Genomic DNA, 25,173 nt, shown 5'->3' with positions numbered 1-25,173 from the left:
CAAGTCAACTCAACCATATCATGTTAAGCAAGGTGTATGCAATAAAATAGAAGATTCTTAAACTCAAGAATAGCTGGCTGACTAGTGAACGAACTCGAATGAGGAAGCGCTATCATTATGACGTTTTAGAGAGATGAGTATATATTATACTAAAAGTAGCGGAACATTGAAAATAGTTAGTAAGAAATTATCTGACTGAAAAGACTCATGGATTTTAATTTTATGGTATGTATATTTCATAATGTTTTAAGTGGAATGTCATAGTATTCTACAAAAGGTTGGCCAAGGGATCAAGTTCAAGTATACTCTGTGATAGGCACGTATGTCAAGGGGGGGGGTCCAAGAATTTTCCGAATTATCGGAATTTATTCTCTAAATTATCAAACAGTTTTTTAGTGTTGTTTCCCATCCGAGAAAAAATCCTTAGTATGCACCTCCTCTGTGATAACGATATCTATCCTATTTACAATAGATAATAAAAAAACAAGTTTTTTTAACTGAAAGTAAGGAGCGACATTAAAACTTAAAACGAACAGAAATTATTCCGTATATGGAAGGGGCTGTCCCCTCCTTAACGCTTCGCTCTTTACGCTAAAGTTTTCTGTTGTTTTAACAAATAGAGTTGTGAGAAAGAGTAAAACATTAAAGTAAAAAACGAGGCGTTGAGGAGGGGACAGCCCCTTCCATATACGAATAACTTCTGTTCGTTTTAAGTTTTAATGTCGCTCTTTACCTTCAGTTAAAAAAAATTATTTTATTATTTAATTTTTGAACGTTTTTGAATTAATGCAGGTTTTGATTTTGGCTCACCGTACATGAATAATTAGAACAAAATGTGCATATTAATTTTACTTTTATTTGGTTAAATGGCTTTCTCGAAAGTTGTTTAATTTTATTTACGAACGTTTTTATTAGTAATAAATATATGTAACTTACGAATTAACTTACGTAACGAACTTCTATATTTTTATATTTTTAATACGTATATTATGGGGCTCGCCCCCTATTCAATACCTCGTTCTTTATGCTAAAGTTCGAATTTTGTTCCAATTCTTTAAAAATGACCCCTTAATCACAAAGACCGTTAATTAGATTAAATAACTCTTATGAAAGTCCTAAAAAAATCTTTGGCTTAAAGAGCGAGGTATTGACTAGGGGGCGAACTTAATCATATACGCAATAATTTCTGTTCGTTTTAAGTTTTGATGTTGCTCCTTACTTTAAGTTGGAAAACTTGTTTTGTTTTTTTAATGTAATTTCTGACAGTTTTTTTAAATAATGCTGAGAAATCCGGCACCCCCTTCATAACAATGTCCCTTCCCCCATGAAAAGATCCTCCCACGTAACCCCCAACCTCCCCCCTACTACCAGAACAAATCCCCCTGAAAACGTCTGTATACTTCCCAATAACCAACACTATATGTAAACATTGGGTAAAGTTCATGACTTTCAGCCCTCCCCCCGGGGACTTAAGGGGATTAAGTCATCCTAAAAGACAAATTTATTATATTCTCGACCATGCTGAACAAAATAGCCATCTCAAAATTTTGATCGGGTGACTCTGGGCAAAAAATGAGCGTGGGAGGGGCCCTAGTTGCCCTCCATTTTTTTGGTCACTTAAAAAGATCACTAGAACTTTTAATTTCCGTTCGAATGAGCCCTCCCACGGTATTCTAGGACCACTGGGTCGACACGATCACCCCGGGAAAAAAACAAAAACAAAAAACAAATAAACAGGCATCCGTGATCTTTCTTCATGCAAAAAATACAAAATTCCACATTTTTACAGATAAGAGCTTGAAACCTCTACAGTAGGGTTCTTTGATACGCTGAATTTGATGGTGTGATTTTCATTAAAGTTCAATAGCTTTTAGGGGGTTTTCTCTCCTTTTTTTGAAAATCAGGCAAATTTTCTCAGGGGCGTAACTTTTAATAGCTAGGACTATTGGTATCAAAATTCCTTTTTTTAGAGTTTCGGTTACTATTCCGTTTGAAACAAACGAACAATTTTGAATTCCAGGGTTGTTTTGCAGCATTAAAAAAAAAAAAAAAAAAAAAAAAAAAAAAAAAAACAACAACAGAATTTAGGATTTTCTGATTGACTTTTTTGAAATTATTTCAAAGAAATTTAGTGGCATTTAACTTAAAGAGTAAATTGTAAGCTCTATATGCGTCTGATATCAAGTAATTCCTTCGAATTTTACATTTTGATTTAAGACAGTTTGTTTTTCTTCTTGTCCATATTAAATAAAAAAAAAACTTTCCTTTAACGTCCTTTAACTGAAAGTAATGAGCAACGTTAAATGTTAAACAAACAGAAATTATTCCGTATATGACAGGGATCGCCCCCTCCTCAATACCCCGATCTTGACACTAAAGTTTTTTTTGGTAACTTTAAAAAGCTTTAGATTCTAATTAAACGGCCCTTGTGTTTCAGGAGTCGTTCTTAAAGAATTGGGACAATAGACCAAACTTAAACGCAAAGAGCGGGGTATTGGGAAAGGGGAAATCCCGTTCATATATGGAATAATTTCTACTCGTCTTAAGGTTTCACATTGCACCTTACTTTCAGTTGAAAACAAACCCTTATTTTTTACTTAACTTCTGATCGTTTTTCAACTAATGTCGGTGAATCTGCCTCCCTCTCCATGAAAAATTTCCACCCACAAAAAATCCTCCAAGGAAAGCTTTTTCCGCATAAAATCCTCAACCCTCGGGATATTCCATCCTCGCTACAAATTCTCCCGAGAAAATTTCTTGCAGACGATTCGGCCTTAAATTAGCATACTATCATTTAAAAAAAGAACTATTTTTTTCTGATTGGTTTTAAAGTCTTGCCGGAAATCCCCCCTATGTGGAACATTTCCCCCATAAATCCCCCCCCCTTAAAGGAAAGTTTATACCGCAGAAAATTTCCCCATGGGAATTTCTCCTGGTGATAATTCCCCCAAGTAAAATTTCCGCCGCAGAATACGCCATCCCCCTGAAAAATGTATAATTCCCAATAACAAATATGCTACTATAATATGTAAACAATGGACAAATTTCATAACTTGTAGCCCTTTCCCCGGGGACTGTGGGGTCATGTCATCCCCAAAGACATGTTTATTGGACCTTTCTATAATGCTGAATAAGATGACTAGAGCAAAATTTTGATCAGACGACTTTGTGGAACAAGGGGCGTTGGGGGGGGGGGCCAGTTGCCTTCCAATATTTTTGGTCACTTAAAAAGGGCACTAGAACTTTTAATTTTCATTTAAATAGACGGTCTACTGATCTTCTAGGACTATCAGTTTGATACGATCACCTCTGGAAAAAAAAAACAATAAACAAAGAAACAAACACACATTCGTGATCTTTCTTGACAAAAATACAAAACTCCACATCTTTGCAGATGGAAGCTTGAAACCTCTACAGTAGGGTTATTTGATACGCTGAATGAGATGGCGCGGTTTTTAGTGAGATCCCTTGACTTTTAGCGGATAATCCTACTTTTTTTTCGAAAATCAGGCAAATTTCCTCAGGGTCATAGTTTTTGAAGGGCAACATTAAACTTGATGAATCTTCTATTTTTGGAATAAGCATAAAAAACCAATTTTTTATGTATCTTTAGTTATCAAAATTCTGTTTTTCAGAGTTTCCATTACTATTGGGCCGAGCCGCTCCTTACCTACAGTTCGTTGCCTGGAATTGCTTGTTTATCTTCTAGGCTAGAAAGATTTATATTTTCTCGCTTTAGAAACCACGACAAATTCTGCCAATTTGAGAAAGACTTTTCTTCTTTATTACATGGTCCCAACACCGAAGATTTTTTTCTTTTAGTGTCCATATTTACTGTTACTGAATTACAAAAAAAACATAAAAGGTTACAAAAAAAAAAAAAAGTGCTGTTGCTCCGCAAAACATTGACGATCACCATCGAACAAGTGTAAGTTGGGCAGCAATACCGCATAAGCTTTTTCAAATGAAACGTGCACCGTGATACTGTTGCACCGTGAAACGTGCACCGTAATATAAAAGAAACCATCGTATTTGTTCTAAATATAATTTATAAATATTTCTGAAATCCCAGACTTAAACTAATTTCTTTGTACTAATTTAGGTAATATTTGCTACCCTATTCGGTTTATCTTGGCCCAAACCTGCATTGAAATTTATTCGAATTGAAGATGCTTACGGAAGACCCTATTTACTGAATGAAAACGGTGGGAACTGGTGGGTGAGAAATTTACATAAAGAATATCCACCATACGTAGAAAATGCAGAAATGGAGCTTCATTCGTGGCTAGAGCAACAGGTCTCTCGCTTGAATGAAGAACTGGTCCCTCGCAGCAGGGGTGTTGCACAAATTAGAGATGTAACCCGCAGTTTATTACAAGAAAATGAACTGTCAATTACAAATTCTGACACTACTCATAGGGAAGGGTTTCCATTTGAAAGTTTTCAAGCGTTGACCCTAGAGGCCCAACAACGGTTTAACAGGGCCAGAAATGATCAAATGACAACAGAGGTGGAACGAGAGGCCACAGTTGTCGACACTCAAGAAGAAACAGACAGTTTAGAGCTGTTGGAATTACAAGATACAGAAGCAGAGGCAGAAGATACCGTGGAGCAACAGTCATTGTCAGCCCAAAAAAACCTTGAAGACAACGTCTTTTTTGTTGCTGAAAATGATGATGAAGGAAGTACTAATATGCCAATTATGGAAACTGATGAAGACACTGATGAAGTGCAAAGTGTGAGTCAAGAAGTGCAAACTGCGGAACTTTTAGATGTGCAAGATACAGAAGCAGATGCAGAAGATATCGTGAAGCAACAGTCACTATCAGCGCGAGAAAAGCTCGAAAATAAAGTCCTTTTTGCTGATGAAAATGACGATGGAAGTACAAACATGCCAAATATAGAAAGCGATGTCCAACCACTTGAGCTTGTTGAAGAAGAATTAAGAAATATGGTACAAACAGATGGGGACACTCATCTCTCTTTAGATGAAAGCTCTCCTTCATCAAGCATATTAAGCGAAAATCACATAAGACCTTTAATAATAATGGCCGTACCCCTTGAAGAGATTAATAACGAGGAAGCTAGCTTAAATGACCGACAAGATTTTCTACCAGCACCTTCTGAAATCACCGATAATAGTGAGCCTCCAATTAACGAGCAAGACATCTTCGAAGACTATACCGTGCAGGAGAGACTTCCACAAACAGTAAGAGGGGAAGGAATGCCAGCGAGAATTAATGATATAGACTATGAAGCATCTGGCGACTTTTCAGGGGATTACGAAGACATGGAGGTACAGAGCAGGAACATGCAAGCATTCAAGAGGGAAGTAAAGCCCGATGACAGAGAAAATATGAAATTCCGGAAATTCTCGGAAATACGAAACGATCCCGGTGATATTCTGAAAATTCATGAAAACAATGAAACCAGGAATACTGGTGTAGACGATAAAAAGTTAAACGGAGTTACAAAAACGATAAAAGGCGTTGTCGATACAACGTCGAAGTTAACAGAATTCAACCAACAAAAGGATAAAGACACCATTAATGAAAGCAGAGAGAATGAAAAGGCAAAGAGAAGAGAGGAAGAGAAACAGAATCAGCGAACCAAAATGTCTCATTCCGCAAAACTGACCACTGCTAGAGATCCTCTTCAGCCAACCTCCGTACCAACAATAACTGATGAAAAAGCTCCATCGCCTATTAGTGCCACAAAATTTTTATTCAGTCTCCACAGAGACAAAGTGTAAGCAAATGTTAAACTTCGTATTAATCCTGAAAAAAATATTTTTATATCCATTTTTTGAAATAAATTCAACATAGACGACAGAATATTTCATATAGATGGCTAGACTCCTTTATTTTATGAAATTAACCACAAAAAGAAATAATTAAATAAACATAGCCACAACTAGAAAATCAAAATGACCTGTTCTCAGTGGATCAATTAATATAGAAAAACTGCTCTGTAAGGATTCGATGGCGAGATATTTTTTCTGCGTTAGGCGGTCAAAGAAAATCATAATAAGAATGAATATGCTTCTTTGCTTAAGTCTAATTCCCATGTGGCGTCAGCTAGAGCACAATATATAGGAATAGCTATTTTCATACAATGATGACTTCCTTCCTCTTTTACACCTTATCTGCCTGAAATGATTATACCAAGACATTGAATATGTAGAGCTAACCAACATGTGAGAACAAAAACTGTGAACTCTAAGGAGTTTTTTCTTCTGTTTTTTTTTCTTAGGATTAGGCTGAGAGGATTAGGATTAACTGACATTTCACACTTCAGGTACTTACCTTCAAATTAGAGGGACCTCCACCACTATCCAATGATCCTCTTCTTGACTGTTCAGAATCTTCCTTGCTCAATATACTATCACAAGTGGAATCATCACTTGGAATATCTGAAAATGAAAAAAAAAAGATTTTTACTGAGTTTTGATTAACGTTACGGATTAACCTCAAAATAATAGCGAGATGGTAAAGTTTTAGTACAAATAAATATAGACAAACCTAATCGAAAAAACATACGGTATCATCAAAAATTTGAAAAAAAATTCCAATTTATTAAAATGCTCAAAATCTAATCATTTAATAAAGATGACAAAAACTGATGACAAGCTTCGTTTGCAGGTTTAAAAAACTAATGTCCGCTGATTAATTTGGTTACTAGAACTACTTTACCTAACCAATGCTAAACGAATGAAAATTGAGAATTTTTGGTGTATCTTATCAGATCCAAAATTTTAACATAATTTATAATTACATAAATTAAACTATTGCCATTATAGTTTTTTTTCTTTAATTTCTTTTATATCGAATCATGATCAGTGTGTTACTTGGGTATAGCATATCCATAAGTGAACAAGTGAGAAACTACAGAATAATTCCAAGAAATGGGCCTTTTTTCCACGAAGACACAGTCAAAAGAAAATCGATAGTAGAAATGCCAGTAAAGATTATTTTAAGTGTATACAGTCCAAGAATTTGTATAGGGGATGGGAAGATTCAGAAATAGCTAAATTTTAACCGAAATTTCATTTGTTTTTTCCAAATCCAAGGAATTTTCTTTCTTATATAGGGGAGGAGAGGGGGGGGGGCAGATGACCATAATAGCGTCTATGGAACAATATCTTAAAATTTAGTTGATGTCCAGTATGAGGCGGAATTGTTCCTTCTTAGAAATATATTAAATATAATGAACTGGTTCCATCAAACCTAATCAATAATATCAACCTTGGTTGATCTCACTTAATAGATATTTTTTTCTTTTACCATGCCTATTGCTAAGGTCTGCACTCCTATAGAATATAATTTTTCTGATTCAAAACTGACATATTTCATGACAAATTTTCAAGCTAGTTGAGAAAAAGAAGAAAAAGTAGCGAAAAGTTTCTCGAAAGTCTCATTTCTTTGAATGCTTTTTTTTATATTCTAGATTTAGCTCTACGGTCTTTTTATTATTATTTATAATTCCATTCTTTTCATATTAATCTTAATTTCAAATTTCATCAACAATTTCATTTAAGATATTTCAATTATTTCTGGTTTTTCATTAGAAAAGAGAAGGCAATACTGCTCACAGTCATTAGAAACAAGAAGCAGTCATTAGAAAAGGAAACACTGTGGTTTTCATTTTTAACATAGTCATTAGAAAAAAGGAATATAGTCATCAGGAATATGAAAAATAGTCACTAGAAAAGGGAACACTGCTGATTTTCAATTTTAACACAGTCATTAGAAAGAAGAAGAACAATCATTAAAAAAGGAAATACTGTGGTTTTCATTTTTAACACAGTCATTAGAAATATAGTCATTAGAAAGAAGAAAAAACAGTAATTAAAAAAGGAAGCACTGTAATTTTACTTTTAAACAATGTCTTTCAAAACTAGAAATATAGTAATTAGAACCAATAAAAAATCGTCAATAGAAAAAGAAACAGTGCTGGTTTTAATTTTCTAACACAGTCACTAGAAATTAGAAAAATAGTCGTTATAAACAAGAAAAACAGTCATTAGAAAAGAAAACACTGGCGGTTTTCATTTTTAACAATAATTAGAAATTAGAAATACAGTCATTAGAAACAAGAAAAACAGGCATTAGAAAAGAAAATACTGCTGGTTTTCATTTCGGCGAACAGATATCATAAGAAAGGATTTGAAGGAAATTGAAACTTCAAGGGAGGGGGTAAGAATGAAGCTCTGAGAAGACTGGGGTGAAAGATAAGCGTGCGCAGCTGTGTTCCTCCCAGGTGGCTTAGCACCGCCACAGGGTCGTAAGTAGTAGTAATAGTAATCCAACACTGTGGTTTTCATTTCTAACATAGTCATTAGAAATTAGAAATAGTCATTTGAAGCAACTAAAATAGTCATTAGAAAAGCAAAAACTGTCGTTTTCATTTTTAACATAGTGATTGGAAAAAAGAAATATAGTCATCAGGAAAATGAAAAATAGTCGTTTTTTTTATAAAAAAAACTCGGGCAACGAGAAAAAAAAAATTAGGAGTCAGGCAATCAACACTTTAATCAGATTGCCAGCCAATTACACTTACGGCTAACTCGAAGATTTGTTATTCATTGAGGTAGAATCTACAACAAGACAATCTACCGCAATAAAACTCTGATTACATCAACAACTGGTTGATAATTAGATAGTTGGTGCAAAAGGGCTGTTTTTGTGAATGTAGTATGTTAAATATTAGATATTTAAACTACTATATTTAAATTATATAACTACTACTATATATTAGATATTATACATTTAAACAAAAAAATTTTTACGACCCCGAAAAAATTAAAACAACTTACGACCCTATGGCTTGGCACCGCCATAGGGTCGTGAGTGGTAGTAATAGTAATCCTCTGGCTCAAAAAATGCCCAAGATTTTACGAGTTTACAAGCATATTTAGCAAAATTTAATGTATTCTCTTAAATTCCAGCATAGAATCAGTCAAATAAATTTTCAGTATTCCATTACCAAAATACTATACCATTTCTAGCATTAATACTTATCACGACATTTAAACAAATGAAGAAATTCAGGGAATTAAATAATAAAAAAAATTATATAATTTAATTCTGTTAAATTATACAACAAAAATTAAGAAAAACTTTATCCCTTGAACCCATCATCTACATCTATTCATACCCGAAAACCTCAATTTTCTAAGATTTATTTCTTTTGGTTATTTCAAAATCATGAAGTTTTTAGGACAGTACTATAGTTTTTCCACTGTTGTCATGTTGAACTGTAAAGATAAATAAGCAAAACGAATTAATTAAATTTGAAAAACGCTTTTCGTCCACAAAAATCAAAATATTAGTAATCTGTTAATTCCCAGAGATAACAACACCTTCAAAGGGAGGCTACACCTTTTCAAGCTCTTTTGTGCTATTTTTTAATTTGACGCCCGCTACAATCTAAAGGACATAACTGCATATGGAGTTAAATAAAAGTTCAAATAGGGATAAAATCCTTTTAATAGACAGTGATGATGATAGCAGTGATAGAAATTCACAAAAAATACCAGATATTTCGGTCACATATGCAGTGACCGTCATCAATAGAAACTAAAGTTTTACTTTAGTAGTAAAAGTTTAGTGTTACTACTGATGACGGTCACTGTATATGTGACCTAAATATCTGGAATTTTTTGAATTTTTATCCCTGTTATCATCATCACTGTCTAGTAAAATGATTTTGTCCCTATTTGAACTTTTATTTATCGTCATGGAAAGGCAGTGTTGTCTCCGAAATTATCTACGGCATATGGGGTTCTTGGTAAAAGCCTAGGGTTCCAGCAGTACATAAGGAAAAAAGTTAAGAAAACAATTCTTACTTCAAAATATTCAGAATAATCTTAGTTAGCATATTTTTCAGGGGGAGAACCTCTTATTTCCTTGTTTTTAAAGTTATGCAATAAAATTTTCCAAAAAAAAAACATGCTTTTGTCTGTTTTCAAACTTGTGCTGAAAGAAATGCCATCCTGAAAAATTTGTTTATAGATGTTGTTGATCCTGGCCGTTTGTATTAAATGCAGAGTTTCTGGAAGTTTTTCGTTAAATGATGACGTTTTTCTTATTTCCATTACTGCGATTTTAATACCGATGCAGGTAAATTAATTTTGTAGATTGTGTGGCATTTAGCACATTTAGCCGATTTTTTAAAACAAATGTTATTGGGAAAAAATATGAATTTCTTAGAAAAACAAGGAATGAAGTGATGATGAAGATTCTCCCCCTGCAAAATATGCTAACTAGAATTAATCTGCATATTATGAAGTAAGAATTATTTTCTTAACATCTTTCCTGATGTACTGGTAAAACCCTAGGCTTATACCGAGGTCTTTTTCATTAACTACTAGTGACAGCGCTTACAGTGCAGATTATTTATTTACAGTGCAGCGTCTGGCGACTTCATTAAAAAAGTTCAAAATTTCAAAGAAAACTTAAAGATTTAAAATACGTATAGTTGGGTATCAACCAATTCAAACCAGTGGGGATCCAGGGGGGTGCCCCTCCTACCATAGTCCAAAGTAGTGTAATTTACTTAATTAACGCAAATTTGCGTTAATTAAACTTGCTCCTAACGCAAGTTTATCGGACCAACCTATTTTGCACCCCCCCCCCCACCCCTCATAAAATTCTGGATCCGCCCCTGATTCAAACAATCAGATTGCATTTTCACTTTCATTGGTACTTTTAAGATTACTGAATGTATAAGAGATAATACTATGGAAGAAAAGCTAAAACCTGAAAGGGACCAAAATTAAAATGAATAATCAAGTAAAATCTAATTAGGAGAAGAGTGGAAAATCCTTTTAAACTTTCTAAAAGCCATTGCGTCACTTGCGCTTTACTGAAACGATTTGTATGTCGATAAAGTGGGGATTTGTCATAAATCTATTTATCATAACATCAGTTTTGACACTATTAGTGAATACCCTTACGAACGTGCAATATTAATACTCGAAAAAAGTGGATTTAATCAGTCTCTACTGAAAGGCTTTAATATAGTACTCAATGTTGATTGCAATTAACAAGCTATTTCTCATGAAACCAGAAAACAGAGTATCACACTGTGGTGTTAGATCTTAATAATTTTACTGAACTTCGTCCGTACATATTAGATAAACCATGCCAAGCTTAAAATATATTCATAAACATAAATGATTAACATAAATGACTTTCGGTCAGCTCTTTCAATTAAAAATTAAAAGCGTTTTTCCATAGGACTGATTTTCAAAATGACGATATTAGAACCCTCTACTGTCAACAAATTTTACAGAGAAAAAAATCCAACTCGTCTTGTCCTCTTAAAACTAATCTCAACCTTTTTTTCTTCATTAAAAAAATATTCAGTAAATCAAAGACTACACCTAGCAGAACGGAAACTCAAAGGCACATCCTAGCGACATGCTTTAGATACAATAAAATTCTTTACCTCGAAGGGTAAATTAATTGAGATAAACCTTTTGAGACAAAGACAATGGTATATCCAGGATTTTGTTCAGGGGGGATACAAAAAACTTTAAACAATGCAAAAAAATTGTTTATATACATTTGTGTTAGTTTTTACGAATCAGAGAAAAATTTTGAGGTGGGGGGGGGGTCAAATTCGATAGCCCACTCTCCGAATACGGCCTTGGATAGGAGGTTCAGTGAGGCATCCTGCAAAGCTCCAAAGCTTAACTACCTACTTAGAATTCATTCCAGAGAAAAATCTGCGGATCTCTTACCTGGTTTTATCTTTCGGTCTACTTTATCTGACGTTCCCGAACTCCCTTCAGTCTTTTCTCGTCTTCGTTTGCGCGACTTCGAATCCTTTTTTGAAATTCTTCTTTTCTTGCCAGGCACTAAGCTCTTGCGGTTATACTGGAAAAATATTTCATCAGAATCCTCTGAGCTAGATTCAGTACTAAGTTTTGATTTCGTAGTTTTCTCCTCTATATTAGGTTCCGAAGCTTGTTTCTCTTTTAATACACTTTCTCGAGGTTTATCTTTTCTTTCCTCTTCGCTTGACTTGCTTCCACTCTTCTTACACAAAATTTCTTGTTTAACAGTAGCATAAGGATATTCAGAGGTTGAAACAGGTCCTGCTGAAGTACACGGCTTAGGAGTTGTCTTCTTAACTTCGTTCGGCCCCGATTTATCACTTCCCTTACTTCCCGTTTTCTTGGACCCTATTTCTGGCTTTGGAGCAGCAACTGTGTCTTCAGAGGTTGAAGCAGGCTCAGTTATGACGGCCAGTTTGGGATTTGTCTTCTTGACATTGTCTGACTCCAATTTGCAATATTGAGACTTAACCACTTTTTTAATACTTGAATCCTGATTCGAGGTTTCAAGGTTGCGGGAAAGCCCATGTTGGGTCTTATTTTTACTAGCACATTTGTATGCGTTTAAATTGGAATAAGAGACATCCCTGGGCAATGAAGAAGATTCAACGAATTTGTTAATATCCTTTGATTGAGGAGTAGCAGACTCACCATTTTCTCTCGGGTCTGAATTGCTTGGGTACGGTAGATTAGCGGGAGCCAAAGGGGCATTTTCTTCTGGAATCGAGTCAGATGCAGTTCTTTCTTCTGTCACCTTTGCTGAAGAAGGTGAAGAGGAATGATACAGAGGTTTCTTTCCAACAGCTTTCACAGCACTAACATGTTTTGGTTTCAATGTGCTTTCTTTTTTAATGTTTGCTGACGCTAACGGAATTGCGTTTTCTTTGGGACAAAATTTAGGAGCTTTATGGATAAGAGGTGGCTTTTCACTGCAGTTCATACTTTTCTTAAGAAGTGTCGATGGAGCACTACACTTTTTATCCAATGGTAGGGGAACTTTTGGCACGTGCGCTATTCTTGTTTTTGGCATAGGTGGATAACTTTGGAAGGGAGTAAACTTTTTGGTGACCTTGAAACCAGCATTTTCATACAATCTTTCTTTGATAAGCTTCTGTTTATCGCCAGTTTTTTCATTTAAAATGTCATCGCTTGGTTCCATTACTGATTTTGTTTCATTCTGACGTAAGGCTTCGGAAAGGCATTGAAACGGAATCATTTCGCTCGTTGAAGCTGATTCTTGATCTTCAACCTGATCAGATGTTGCCGTATATTCTTTTGAGTTTGTTTCAGAAGATGTAATTACTTCGTTTTCAACAATATGTTTAGGAGTTGTTGATTTTTCAACTTTTTTACTTTCAACATCATCAATTCTGTGAGTGGTGTTTTCCCTTTGAAGATCAGATTTAGATGAAGGCTGAGATAAAGATAAATTATCAGTATTACTTTTAAAAGCAATTTGACTAGTGACGGATGATTCCGGCTCTAATGACCCCAATTTTGGGATTTTGCTAGATAGTTCTGTTTCATGAGTCACTTCCGAGAGTAGTTCTTGTTCAACTGCACTTTTAGTAGTTTTTGATTTGTCTAACTCCCTGCTTTCGACAACACTTACTCTATGAGCAGTACTTCCCATACTGAAGGCAGATTTAGACGGAAGATTTTTCTGAGTTTTAAGTTGACCTGGAGGCTTTCTATTGTCGTCTTTTTCAACCGTAATTTTGGAAGTGGCTGACTTTGCAGCTTTTTTAGTGTCTACAATGCCACCGAATTTATCAGTAGTATTTTCTCTTGAAAATTCAGATCCGCCAGAAGACTGTATTAATGACTCGGTTTTTGGTATTTTACTAGTATTGCCATGAGTTACTTCTGGTACTACTTCTCGTCTAACTGTACTTTTGACAGTTTTTGATTTTTCCATCTCTCGGTTTTCGGTAACATCTACTCTGCGAGTTACATTTTCCACGCTGGAAGCAGATGCAGATGGGTTATCATCCTGGCTTTTGAGTCGACTTGGAGGCTTTCTATTGTCCTCTTTTTCAACCGTAATTTTGACAGTGGTTGATTTTTCAGCCTTTTTAGTGTCTACACTGCCACCGAATTTATCAGTAGTATTTTCTCTTGAAAATTCAGATCCGCCAGAACACTGTATTAATGACTCCGTTTTTGGTATTTTACTAGTATTGCCATGAGTTACTTCTGGTACTACTTCTCGTCTAACTGTACTTTTGACAGTTTTTGATTTTTCCATCTCTCGGTTTTCGGTAACATCTACTCTGCGAGTTACATTTTCCACGCTGGAAGCAGATGCGGATGGGTTATCATCCTGGCTTTTGAGTCGACTTGGAGGCTTTCTATTGTCCTCTTTTTCAACCGTAATTTTGACAGTGGGTGATTTTTCAGCCTTTTTAGTGTCTACACTGCCACCGAATTTATCAGTAGTATTTTCTCCTGAAAATTCAGATCCGCCAGAAGACTGTATTAATGACTCCGTTTTTGGTATTTTACTAGTATTGCCATGAGTTACTTCTGGTACTACTTCTCGTCTAACTGTACTTTTGACAGTTTTTGATTTTTCCATCTCTCGGTTTTCGGTAACATCTACTCTGCGAGTTATATTTTCTCCGCTGGAAGCAGATGCAGATGGGTTATCATCCTGACTTTTGAGTCGACTTGGAGGCTTTCTATTGTCGTCTTTTTCAACCGTAATTTTGGAAGTGGTTGACTTTTCAGCCTTTTTAGTGTCTACACTGCCACCGAATTTATCAGTAGTATTTTCTCCTGAAAATTCAGATCCGCCACAAGACTGTATTAATGACTCCGTTTTTGGTATTTTACTAGCATTGCCATGAGTTACTTCTGGTACTACTTCTCGTCTAACTGTACTTTTGACAGTTTTTGATTTTTCCATCTTTCGGTTTTCGGTAACATCTACTCTGCGAGTTATTTTTTCCACGCTGGAAGTAGATGCAGATGGGTTATCATACTGACTTTTGAGTCGACTTGGAAGATTTTTATTGGATTCTTTTTCAGTTGTATGTTTGATAGCTGTTGATGTTTCTTTAATTTGGACATTAGCCATCTTAGGAGAAGTGCTTCTCCTAGGAGGGGTAGCTTGAGATGAAGACTCATAATTTGATGAACTGAATTCCTGAATTTTAAAAGCACCAGAGTCTGACGAATCTCTTTTTGGACTTCTACATTTTCGGCTTTCGCGATTCATTTTATCTTGAAGTTTTTCGCGATCTTCGCTACCAAAAGCGCCTAAAATATGACTTTTTACACCGCGGTAATGGCTATTATCTTTTTCAAGACATAAAATAGGTTCATTTTGTGTTTTTTCTGACAAATTGCTAATACTTTCTTCAGAAACTGATTCAAGTTCAACATGGCTACTATTTTTAAATTGGTTCAGAGCCAATAATAAGCCTTTTGACACGTTTTTAAATTCTTCTACAGGAATTGTTGACGCTCCTTCGTTAGTTAGTAGTTCTGGAGAAAGAGGATTGCCAAGATCATCCAAAGGCCGTTCGACACTGTTAGAAGTCTGATCAACGGTTGCCTTTACAGAATCAACTGTTGCTGTTGTTTTAGAATCTAAGTCGCACCGTCTAAGATAAAGACTTTTAGTGGTAGGCTGTTTATCTAATCCCTTTCCAGACATTGCCACTTGGTTCAGACCTGAAAAATGAAAACTTGAAGAACCCTAAATTTTTCTAAATAGAGAGAGGAGTGAGAGGAAAGAGAAGAGAAGAGAAGAGAAGAGAGAGAGAGAGAGAGAGAGAGAGTGAGAGAGAGAGAGAGTGAGAGAGAGAGTGAGAGAGAGAGAGAGATAGAGAGAGAGAGAGAGAGATAGAGCGAGAGAGAGAGAGAGAGCAACAGAGAGGGAAAGATTATTTGTTAGTTTTTCGCAATGCGGACAAAAAAAAGGCAACCAACTTTTTGGCATACGTAGCAAATGTTGTACTTCGATCCAAATAAATATTATTCATAATATGATTTTATTTTTATTTTGAATAATTTTATTTCTATTTTATATGCATTTGTGTATACACAAGAAAAAAAAAATATTTCTAATGAAGTACATTCATTTTTTTCAAGGTGGCTGGGAGGATTATAAAATGGGGTATAAATGTGTTAAAGGTTTGCGAAACACTGGACACCACGTTATATTTGTTTAGGGAAAGCATGTGCCACCGTGCGGCTCCACGGCCAATGAAACACCGTGGTATACAATTAGCTTTTCAACTGAGCCCATTGGATATCTCAAAAATTTCTAATTGATCACTTTTCCCCTTATTCGCGCTGAATTTGTCGCTCTGCGGCACAAAATTGTGAAATCGACATTTTCTCTTTCGATATTAAAAAGGGCACTACAACTTTACATTTTCATATGAATGAGCCCTCCCTCAATATTCTAATCCATTGGATTGATATGATATCCCCAGAAAAGAAGAAGAGGAAAAATACACACATAAATGACAATCCTTCTGTGGAAGAATACGGAAATTCACATTTATGTACGTAAAAGCGTAACTTCCATTCTAGCCTGCTTGGGCACGTTGGATTTCACGGGTGTAATTGTTATCGAGATCACGCCCATTTTAAGGGATACCCCTTTTCCTCAAAATTATGTTAATTTTCTTATTTCAATCACCATAGGATTAAATTTTATGGATGGGACGACATGATCAGAATCAGAAGAATCAGGGTGATACAAAAGTTGGAATCGGAATTAGAACTAAGTAAATATTTATGATTCCAGAGATTATTATAGTTCGCATAATTGAACAATAAAAACGAAAAACCAACTTCGTATGCAGCCATTTGCAAAGCAACAGTACTACTTAATTAGTCAACTTATTAGGAGACGAATTTAAAGCTCGGATGAAAGCGGTGTATATATGAGAGAACCAGAACATTTATCAAATATATAGGGCCGCAAGCCCGACAGCGTGTTTTGATTTTCTTCTTAATACCCTTAGTCTGAGTGGCGGAGGCAGCAGTATATGGTATGCAGATATTTCCATTTAGTCGGTTGAAATCCCCTTCATGATGCAGATATGACTCCTCTAGGATACCCTTGTAGAAAGGGACAAAGAACCCATATATTTTCAAATTGTCTCCTTTTGTAGCCTATCTGTACATTGGTGCGAAGATAAAACTAACCGCCTTTGCCAAAAAAATACTACTAGTAACAACTCACTGCAGCACCAAGCCACTTGAGGCCAACACAACTACGCACGCTCCTTCTCTATCCCAATTTATTCAAAGCCTCCCTTTTTATACACTGCCAGGAAGTTCCTATTTCCCTTAAATCTTTCCTTGCAACATCGTCCCACCCTGGTTGGGGGAGGGCTGCTTTTCGTTAGGATCTAGACAGTGGCCAAATAAATTAGAAAGAAAGGAATCTGCAAATTTTCACTCCAAAATAAACTTAAGACATTTAGTTGAAATACTCCAAATAGAAAAACAAGTATTTAACGTCTAAGATAACTTCATGTTAGCTCAGTAAGAGGCAGCCAAATTTAAAATGATAAGTTGAGACTTATTGCTACCATTCATACACGGAGAAACAGAGGGACTACTTGTAAACAATCTTATGGCTAATAACATTTACATTAGTTTTACTGGCTTAAATTTTCACACAGCAAAACCAATTACATGGAATTCCACTTTTCGTCCTTTCTTTCTGGCTTACAAATTAGCACACGAGGAGGCTTTAAAAACCAATCAAGTTTCTAAAAGGCGGTGTTTATTCCAAAATAAGGATCAATGTGGTTGGCTTAAAAAGAATACGTCAAATAAACTAACTAAACCCCAGTTTTTACCATGGAATCAAACAGTTCGTGGTAAGGAACTGTAAGTAAGGAGTAACCCGGCTCAATAGCAACCAAAACTTTGGAATTTTGATATCAACAGATACATCAAAAGAATCGGATTTTTATGCTTATTTCCAATATATATGTTTAATTCAAGTTTAGTTTTACCCGTCAAAACTGATGAGCCTCAGAAAATTTGCCTGGGTTTCAAAAAAGGCCCCCGCCCCTAGAAGTTATAGAATTTTATTGAAAATCACACCATCAGATTCAGCGTATCAGAGAAACCTATTGTTTTTTTCGTTTTTTTTTTGTTTTTTTCAGGAGTGATCGTATCGACCCAGTGGTCCTAGAATAACGCAAGAGGGCTCATTCGAACAGAAATTTAAAGTTCTAGTGCCCTTTTTAAGTGACCAAAAATATTGGAGGGCAACTAGGCCCCCTACAACGCTCATTTTTTTCTCAAAGTCACCGGATCAAAAGTTGAGGATAGTCGAAAAATCTAATAGCTATGTCTTTGAGGATGACTTAATCCCCCACGGTCCCTGGGGGAAGGGCTACGAATTATGATCATTGCCCATTTTTTACATACAGCATTGGTTATTGGGAAGAATGCAGACGTTTTCAGGGGAAGGATCTTTCCATGGAGGAATTTTTCATTGGGGAAGAGAATTTTCCATGAAGGGGGCGCCGGATAACCTAAACAACGGCCTCTAAATGTTGGGTATGCGGTGGTACGCTCCGGCAGATCACTCAGGGGTTGGCGTCCCTGCCCGCGGAGCTTGAGAATGGTAGGCCTGTTTGGTTCCGGCCCAACAATCAGGGACTGGAGTTCCTGCCCGTAGCCGAGCCAAAGAAACCGGTTGGGCATTGTCCTAGCAAGCTATCCCTGTAAAACAATTATCGCTAACGGAACGTAAACGTTAAGCCTCGGATCCAAACCTCTAAATCTGATGACGACCCATGCAATACCCCGGACCAGATTTTTCAATGCGAATAAACTATTTAAGATTGGCATACGGGGTGTTAGAACCATGTCAGCAGTGTAAAAAATAGAGCAAGTCCTTCGCAAATGCGAGAAGTTTGGACTTGAAATAGTTTCCATTTCGGAAGCAAGGTGGAAAGGCTGCGGCGAGAAAATCAGTGGCGACCGTACGATGTTTAAAGTCTTATACAGCGGAAAAACTGAAAGTCACTGCACCGGATTTGCAGCAATATTAGGTCCAAAAGCGACAAAGGCCCTCTGCTCATGGAAACAAGTCAATGAAAGAATACTATATGCAAGATTTATTTCTAACCACACAAAATTGGCGTTGATCGTGTGCTACGCACCCACAAATGATGCTGATGACACCCTTAAAGATGAGTTCTACGACAACCTCCAGTCTGTGATCGATTCAATCCCACTCCACGACGTCACCTGTATCACAGGCGACTTCAACGCAAATGTTGTCCAGGACAGATCCTACTCTCTGAAGGGATGGGCCACCACGGACTTAAAACCATAAACAAAAATGGAGCTCGAATTGTCCGCTTCGCTATGCGTAACGATTTGCTGATCGGCGGTACGCTCTTTCAGCATAAAGATATCCTCAAATAGACTTGGACATCCCCGGATGGCACCGTCAAAAACCACATCGACCATTTCCTGATCCGCTGGAGATGGCGAACAAGGCCTAAAGACGTTCGAAGTTCCCGAAGTGCTGATGTTGGTTCAGGCCACCAATTAGTAATCACCACACCGAAATTGAAGCTGAAGTCTAATAATCAAAAGCAGAAAACGGACATAAAACTCAGAAGCTTTGATGTAGACAAACTAAGTGACAAAGGCGTCCGATATTCGTTTGGCATCAAACTGTCCAATAAATTGGAAGCCCTATATAAGTTTCCAGAAGACGTTGAAGAAGCTTGGGAGACGATCCGCAAAAGCTACACGGATACGGCCGAAGAAACCCTCAGGTTTAGAAAGCCGGCTAAGCAACATGGATATCTGGATATCTACGAAGACATGAAATCTCATGGACAATGGCAAGAAACTGATGTCAAGCTCCCTTGGAGAAAGGGGTCACTCAGAGGTGACCAAGAGCTTGGCCTATAAAGGAGCAGATACAAATGTAAAGAAAAGTGCCAGATCCAACAGACGACAATACATGAACAAAGCTGGACAATTCGGACTACACGTCAACATCCCAAAGACAAAAGCTATGTCAACCAATAGTTCACCCATGGGAATCCAACTAGGAGGAGAGGACATCGAACAGGCGACAGACTTCAATTACTTAGGGAGTACAGTCACTTCCAGTGGCGACTCTGAAAAAGAATTGCGTGCCAGGACAGCCTTGGCCAACGCATCATTTCAGGGAATTCTACCAGTCTGGAAATCCACCAAATACTCGCTGAAGTTGAAATTCAGGTTGCTCTAGAGCAATGTACTGTTTGTCCTGAGTTACGCTATGGAATGCCTTAAGCTAACTACAGAACAGGAGAACGCCTTACCACTTTCGAGAGTAAGTGTCTTCGCCGAATCCTTAGAATCAGTTGGAGAGACCGTGTGAGCAACGAGAGATCCGTACCCGCACAGGCCAGCCAGATATCGCAACCGTTGTACGACAACGTAGATGGCGATACCTTGGACACATCCTACGCATGCCAGATCACAGATTTCAAAAAATATCCCTCGACTGGCAACCGGAAGGCACCCGTGGCCAAGGGAGACCGAAGAGCACACTCCATAGGACGTATGAACGTGACAGAAGAGCCCTACAGACGAGTCTCATCACAGAGTGGGACAACACACACGCAGCGTCTCACATGAGGAAAGATTGGAGGCTACTCACTGACGCCCTTTGCGCCTGTGGAGGGATTGAAGGAACTAAGGTCTAAGGATCATGATGAAAGACATTTTTGTTATAAAACAGATATTGCAGCTAACTTCATTAGCTACAGAACTGTGTTTTTAACTTTTTATTTATTTACTCTAGCAGATCAATCATCCAGAGGTACAATTTGATATATCCATGATATGATGACAGGAGCGTTTACAGGAGACTAACCCTCTTCCCTTCATAGACTTACGCTGTAAAGGTACCATAGACACTACACAAAAACCTGATATTTTACAAGATACAACAGCCTATTTTTTATTTCCGACAGATGAAATACTAAAAATCTTCCTACATGTATGAAACTGACATTTCTGGGATTCTCACAACTTTTATAACTTTTCTTTAAGTTTATTTTTGGTGGATAATAAGTGAGAACGCAATAAAAGTGTCCTAGAGCCAGGAGTGTAGCTAAGGGGTGAGGATGACCCCCAAAGTTAGATTATGCATAGAATTTAGCTTATATTTTCAGTTTAATTCAGCTTATGTGTCAGCATTTGTCGACACACAGGACGATTTTTTCGGCACATTCTGATATCCTCCCCCCCCTCCAAACTCAAACCCAAGATGCGCTATTACAAAGAATCCCCACACCTGAACAGGCTTAATACTCCCAATCATATCCAATTTTTGCCGGCGTTTCTACACAAGATAAATTTTTCAAAATGCATCAATTAAACTAAGGAACAAAAATAAAAACTAAAGAAATTGAAGAAACAGTAGAAAATGTCAGTTTTTCCAATGCATCCTCGTCTTTTTTGCATATAATGGAGTCAGTTAGGGTTAACACCGTTTGATCACAACTGAACCTACCTTTATACTGCGGGGGGATAGTTTCTTCGTCTAAATAGCCTCCCTCTTCAAGTTCTTTAAGCTGCTCTGGATATACAATTCTGTCCAAAGGAATGTAAGAAACACCTTGCTCCATTTCCCAGTAGTCCAAGTCCTTTCCTTTAAGACCACGTCCAGGGGCCCAGGCCAGCTATTAAGAAGTAAGAAAAAAAAATCTTGTAATAATTATCCAAGTTGGCCCGGGCCTTGACCCGAGCTTGGCACCAGTTGATTACCATTAATTATTTGTTACTATTTTTCATCCAAAACGTATTATTAACTAAAAACTTTAAAAACGACATAATTGCTTTTTGAAAGAACTTTCTGATTTTATTAACTAATTGCCCAAATAAAAGCCATTGAAACACCAGCGGTGCTTTGTTTCAAGATGTTATCTGTTGTTAAATAAAGTACCAAAATTTGCAGTTATCCTTAAGCAAGGCCTCTTTGTCACCAAATTAAAATAACATCCCATGCATTGTTCAGTAGCAACTGAATTCAGGTCCAAACATAGCCTGAGCACTGGCATATAAGACTTATTATTTACCCTACACAAGAACTTGGAGCTGATATTTTTTTCGCGACGTAGCACTTGGCAACACCTAAGTTTTCAAAGTAGGCTAAACTAGCATAGAAAATAAATCAACAAAGCAAACTGAGATCCTAAAGAACATTATGGGATATTAATGGTCTTTGTAAAAAGCAACAAAATTAAATGCTCAAGATCACCAAAAAGTGATACAAATTACTAAACTTAGGGACATTGTAAAGTACCTTGAGAAATCATCGAGCAAAGTTTGTTATGAACTGTAGCTTAAAATCGACTACAAAGCGTCACCGATCAAATCTATAAGAAAGACGTACTGATTGTCACGGGGGACTTAACGCTACAATGGGTATAGATAATACCGGTAAGTCCCATATAAGGGGTCTTTTGGTTACAAGAAAACTCAATGCAAGAGGCAAACAATTGTTCAACTTCTGCTTAGAAAACAAGTTATTTGTAGCAAAAACAATGTTCAAACACCGTCATCGACGTAAAGTGACCTGGAGATAACCCCACACGGTAAAACAAAGAACATGATTGATTATGTACTGATATCAAAGCGCTGGAAATCTTTCGTACTAGACACAAGTACTACCTGGAGCAGACTTCGAATCTGACTGCACTCCCCTGATGTCAAGGTTCAATGTAAGAAAGAGAAAATTACCCAAAGCAACAAAATCACAAGATTACAGGCTGATTATTCACCCTTGATCACCGTTAACAGGTTAGACGCCCTGACCGAACAGGCCACATCAGCAATCACTGAGACAACGAACGACGTCGTCGGACGAAAAACTCCCAATGAAAAATGATTGTTCACTGAAGAGATAATTACACTATGCGAGGATAAGCAACTTTTTTGTAATAAATTCCACCGTAACAGTTGAGACACTGATAAGCTACTCAAGAGAAAAGTAGAGCCAGAGGTCAGTAAGACACTAAGTAACAACCTGCAAAAATATGCGAAAACTGCGAAATACTGTTCAAGAAGGGGAACAGCGAAGCAGTTTTCAGAATGATACGCGAGTTGGGTAGGAAAAAAGAGCCACAAACATCAGTGATCCTTGAAAAGATGGAAAAGAGACTAGCGATTCAAAGGGAAAACTTGGAATATGGAAAGAGTACTTCAACTATAAACTCGACCCCCCCCTCCCTGTAGCTGCTGTTCCTGAAATACAACTACGCTTCCCCATACCCGACCAAAAATTCAGAATACCGCCCCCGATCAAGTCGGAAACCGAGTCAGAAATCACGTCGCTCAAACAAGGAAAAGCCCCTGACCCAGACGGAGTCACCGCTGAACTCATTAACGTCGGATCGGATGATGCACCTGATATGTACCATGCCATTGTATCGGTCATGTAGAAAACCATCCACGTACATCTTCAGTAATGCAGGGCTGCCATTGTCCCTATTCACAAAAAGGGTTAAAAGAAAGAGCGCAGAAAATACTGTCAAATCAGCCTCAAGAGCCATCAGTCACGTGTCCTGACAAAAGTTCTACTCAACGCATGCAAGCAAGAACTGCTTTTGCCAGTAGAAAATATGAGACCAGCTTCCGCCCTGCAAGATGCACAATCGATCAGATATTCGTCGTTTTACAACTCATGGAACGATACACTAATTCAACCAAAAACTCTACCGACTATTTATTGATATCCGTCAGGTATTTGACCTTATATGCCACTAAGGAGTCTAGCAGATCCTCTTTCACTCCAGGATCCCTTATGAGATAATATAGATAATAAAGAGTCTCTATGACCGGTTCCAAGGCTAAGTAACACCGTTGATGGGTTGTCAGAAGAGTTCAAAGCTTCGTCCGAAGTACTTCAGGGTTGCATCTTATCATCACACACCTTAAGCTTCTCTCTAAATACCGTTCTGTCACTGATGCAGTCGGAATATAGCGCAACAATAGGAGGGCTGCTGAAAGACAATCTTACCTACGGTGATGATATTGATATGCTAGCAAACTCTTCACAAGAGCTGCAGAAACAAGCTGATAGTCTCTACGATGCCATAAAGCCGTTTGGGATGGAGATCAATGCCAGCAAGACCAAAGTCAATGTAACAACGAAACGCGGACTAGACAACCCACCCATTATCGACATAAGCAAGAGATAGGTAGAAACAATTGACCCCTTCATATACCTTGGTAGCCTACTCTCCTTTGATAATTGCTATAGGTCTGATATGAAACGTCGACTTGCACTTGTTGGCTCTAGCTTCCAAAGACTAGCCAACCTCTGGAAAAGTAATCATTTATCCAACAGACTCAAAATACACCTATTCAACAGCTTAGTAATCCCCATGGTCTTGAATGGATGCGAAACACGGACGCTGAAAACCCAAGACAAAATGAAACTTCTAGCATTCGAGATGAGATTCCTCCCGTCGCATTGCTAGAATCAAATATACTGATCGCATCACAAATCTGGAAGTACACCAAAGACTCCACTCCACTTAAACTATTCTCAGCAACATCAAGAAACAACAACAGCACTGGTTCGGCCACGTCGAGCGGATGGAACCGAGCCACCTTCCGAAAATCGCCTTTCAAGGATCTCTTTATGGCCTTCGTCCACGAGGCAGATCAAGAAAACGATGGATGGAGAAATTCAACTTTGACAATGTTGAGATAACCCAGTTATCACGTACCCCACAAGACAGAACAATGTACTGAGCCCTTACGCATACGCTAGCAGGAGAAGTGGCTCCAAAACGTTTAACGATGATGGTCGGGACCTAAGTAAGTAAGTAGACCATTTTAAATGAAAAACAGAATATATGCTCATTTATTGTCTTGTTACAAATAGTTGATAGCACCCAAATTACTATTTTGAAAATTAATTAAATAAAAGATAAAAACTTGTCTTGGTCCAGCTTCATTATCTCTGATAATGGTATCTTTTCTTTTTACTTTGAGCTCTAAAGCCCCCCCCCCCCAAAAAAAAAACAAAAAACAACAAATTATTTGCGCTTGAAGCGCAACCAAATACTCTGAAATATGAAAATCTTACTTGAATAATATTTCCTTGGAGCTTGTAACCGGATAACTGAGTCAAAGCTTCGTAAGCATCCTGACGTCTACCCATGACTATGTAGGCACATGAACAGGGAGGGATTAAATCAATTGAGATGATCTCTCCAAACGGACTGAATGTATCATACAAGTTTTCCTCTGTCACGAGTTTAGACAAGGGCCCGACCCGTAAAGTTGTGCTGTAACGTGTAATAAAGCGTTGCACTGTAAAA

General features: G+C 37.2%; 2 protein-coding genes across 2 annotated transcripts in view; one reads left to right on the top strand and one right to left on the bottom strand.

Moving 5' to 3' along the window:
- Positions 1–25,173, bottom strand: part of LOC148950857 (uncharacterized) — a 79,824-nt gene that overhangs the window by 6,472 nt on the left and 48,179 nt on the right. Inside the window, exons 4-7 of the mRNA XM_089090934.1 lie at positions 24,939–25,165; positions 21,354–21,522; positions 11,747–15,520; positions 6,306–6,412 (exon numbers count right to left, since the gene is read on the bottom strand). Coding sequence (XP_088947060.1) covers positions 6,306–6,412; positions 11,747–15,520; positions 21,354–21,522; positions 24,939–25,165 — 4,277 coding nt within the window. The remainder of the gene's footprint in view (positions 1–6,305; positions 6,413–11,746; positions 15,521–21,353; positions 21,523–24,938; positions 25,166–25,173) is intronic.
- On the top strand, positions 199–5,828 carry LOC148950858 (uncharacterized). The gene is made up of 2 exons (XM_089090051.1): positions 199–225; positions 4,103–5,828. Exons 1-2 carry the CDS (start codon positions 208–210, stop codon positions 5,750–5,752), a joined length of 1,668 nt encoding a protein of 555 aa, XP_088946177.1. The 5' UTR covers positions 199–207; the 3' UTR covers positions 5,753–5,828.

The sequence above is a fragment of the Artemia sp. Qi Xiang Cuo genome, chromosome 6 (genome assembly GCF_049724085.1).
Source record: "Artemia sp. Qi Xiang Cuo chromosome 6, ASM4972408v1, whole genome shotgun sequence".
NCBI lineage: Eukaryota > Metazoa > Arthropoda > Branchiopoda > Anostraca > Artemiidae > Artemia > Artemia sp. Qi Xiang Cuo.
The sequence above is the reverse complement of the archived record's forward strand: the minus strand, read 5'-3'. Positions and strand labels throughout refer to the sequence as shown.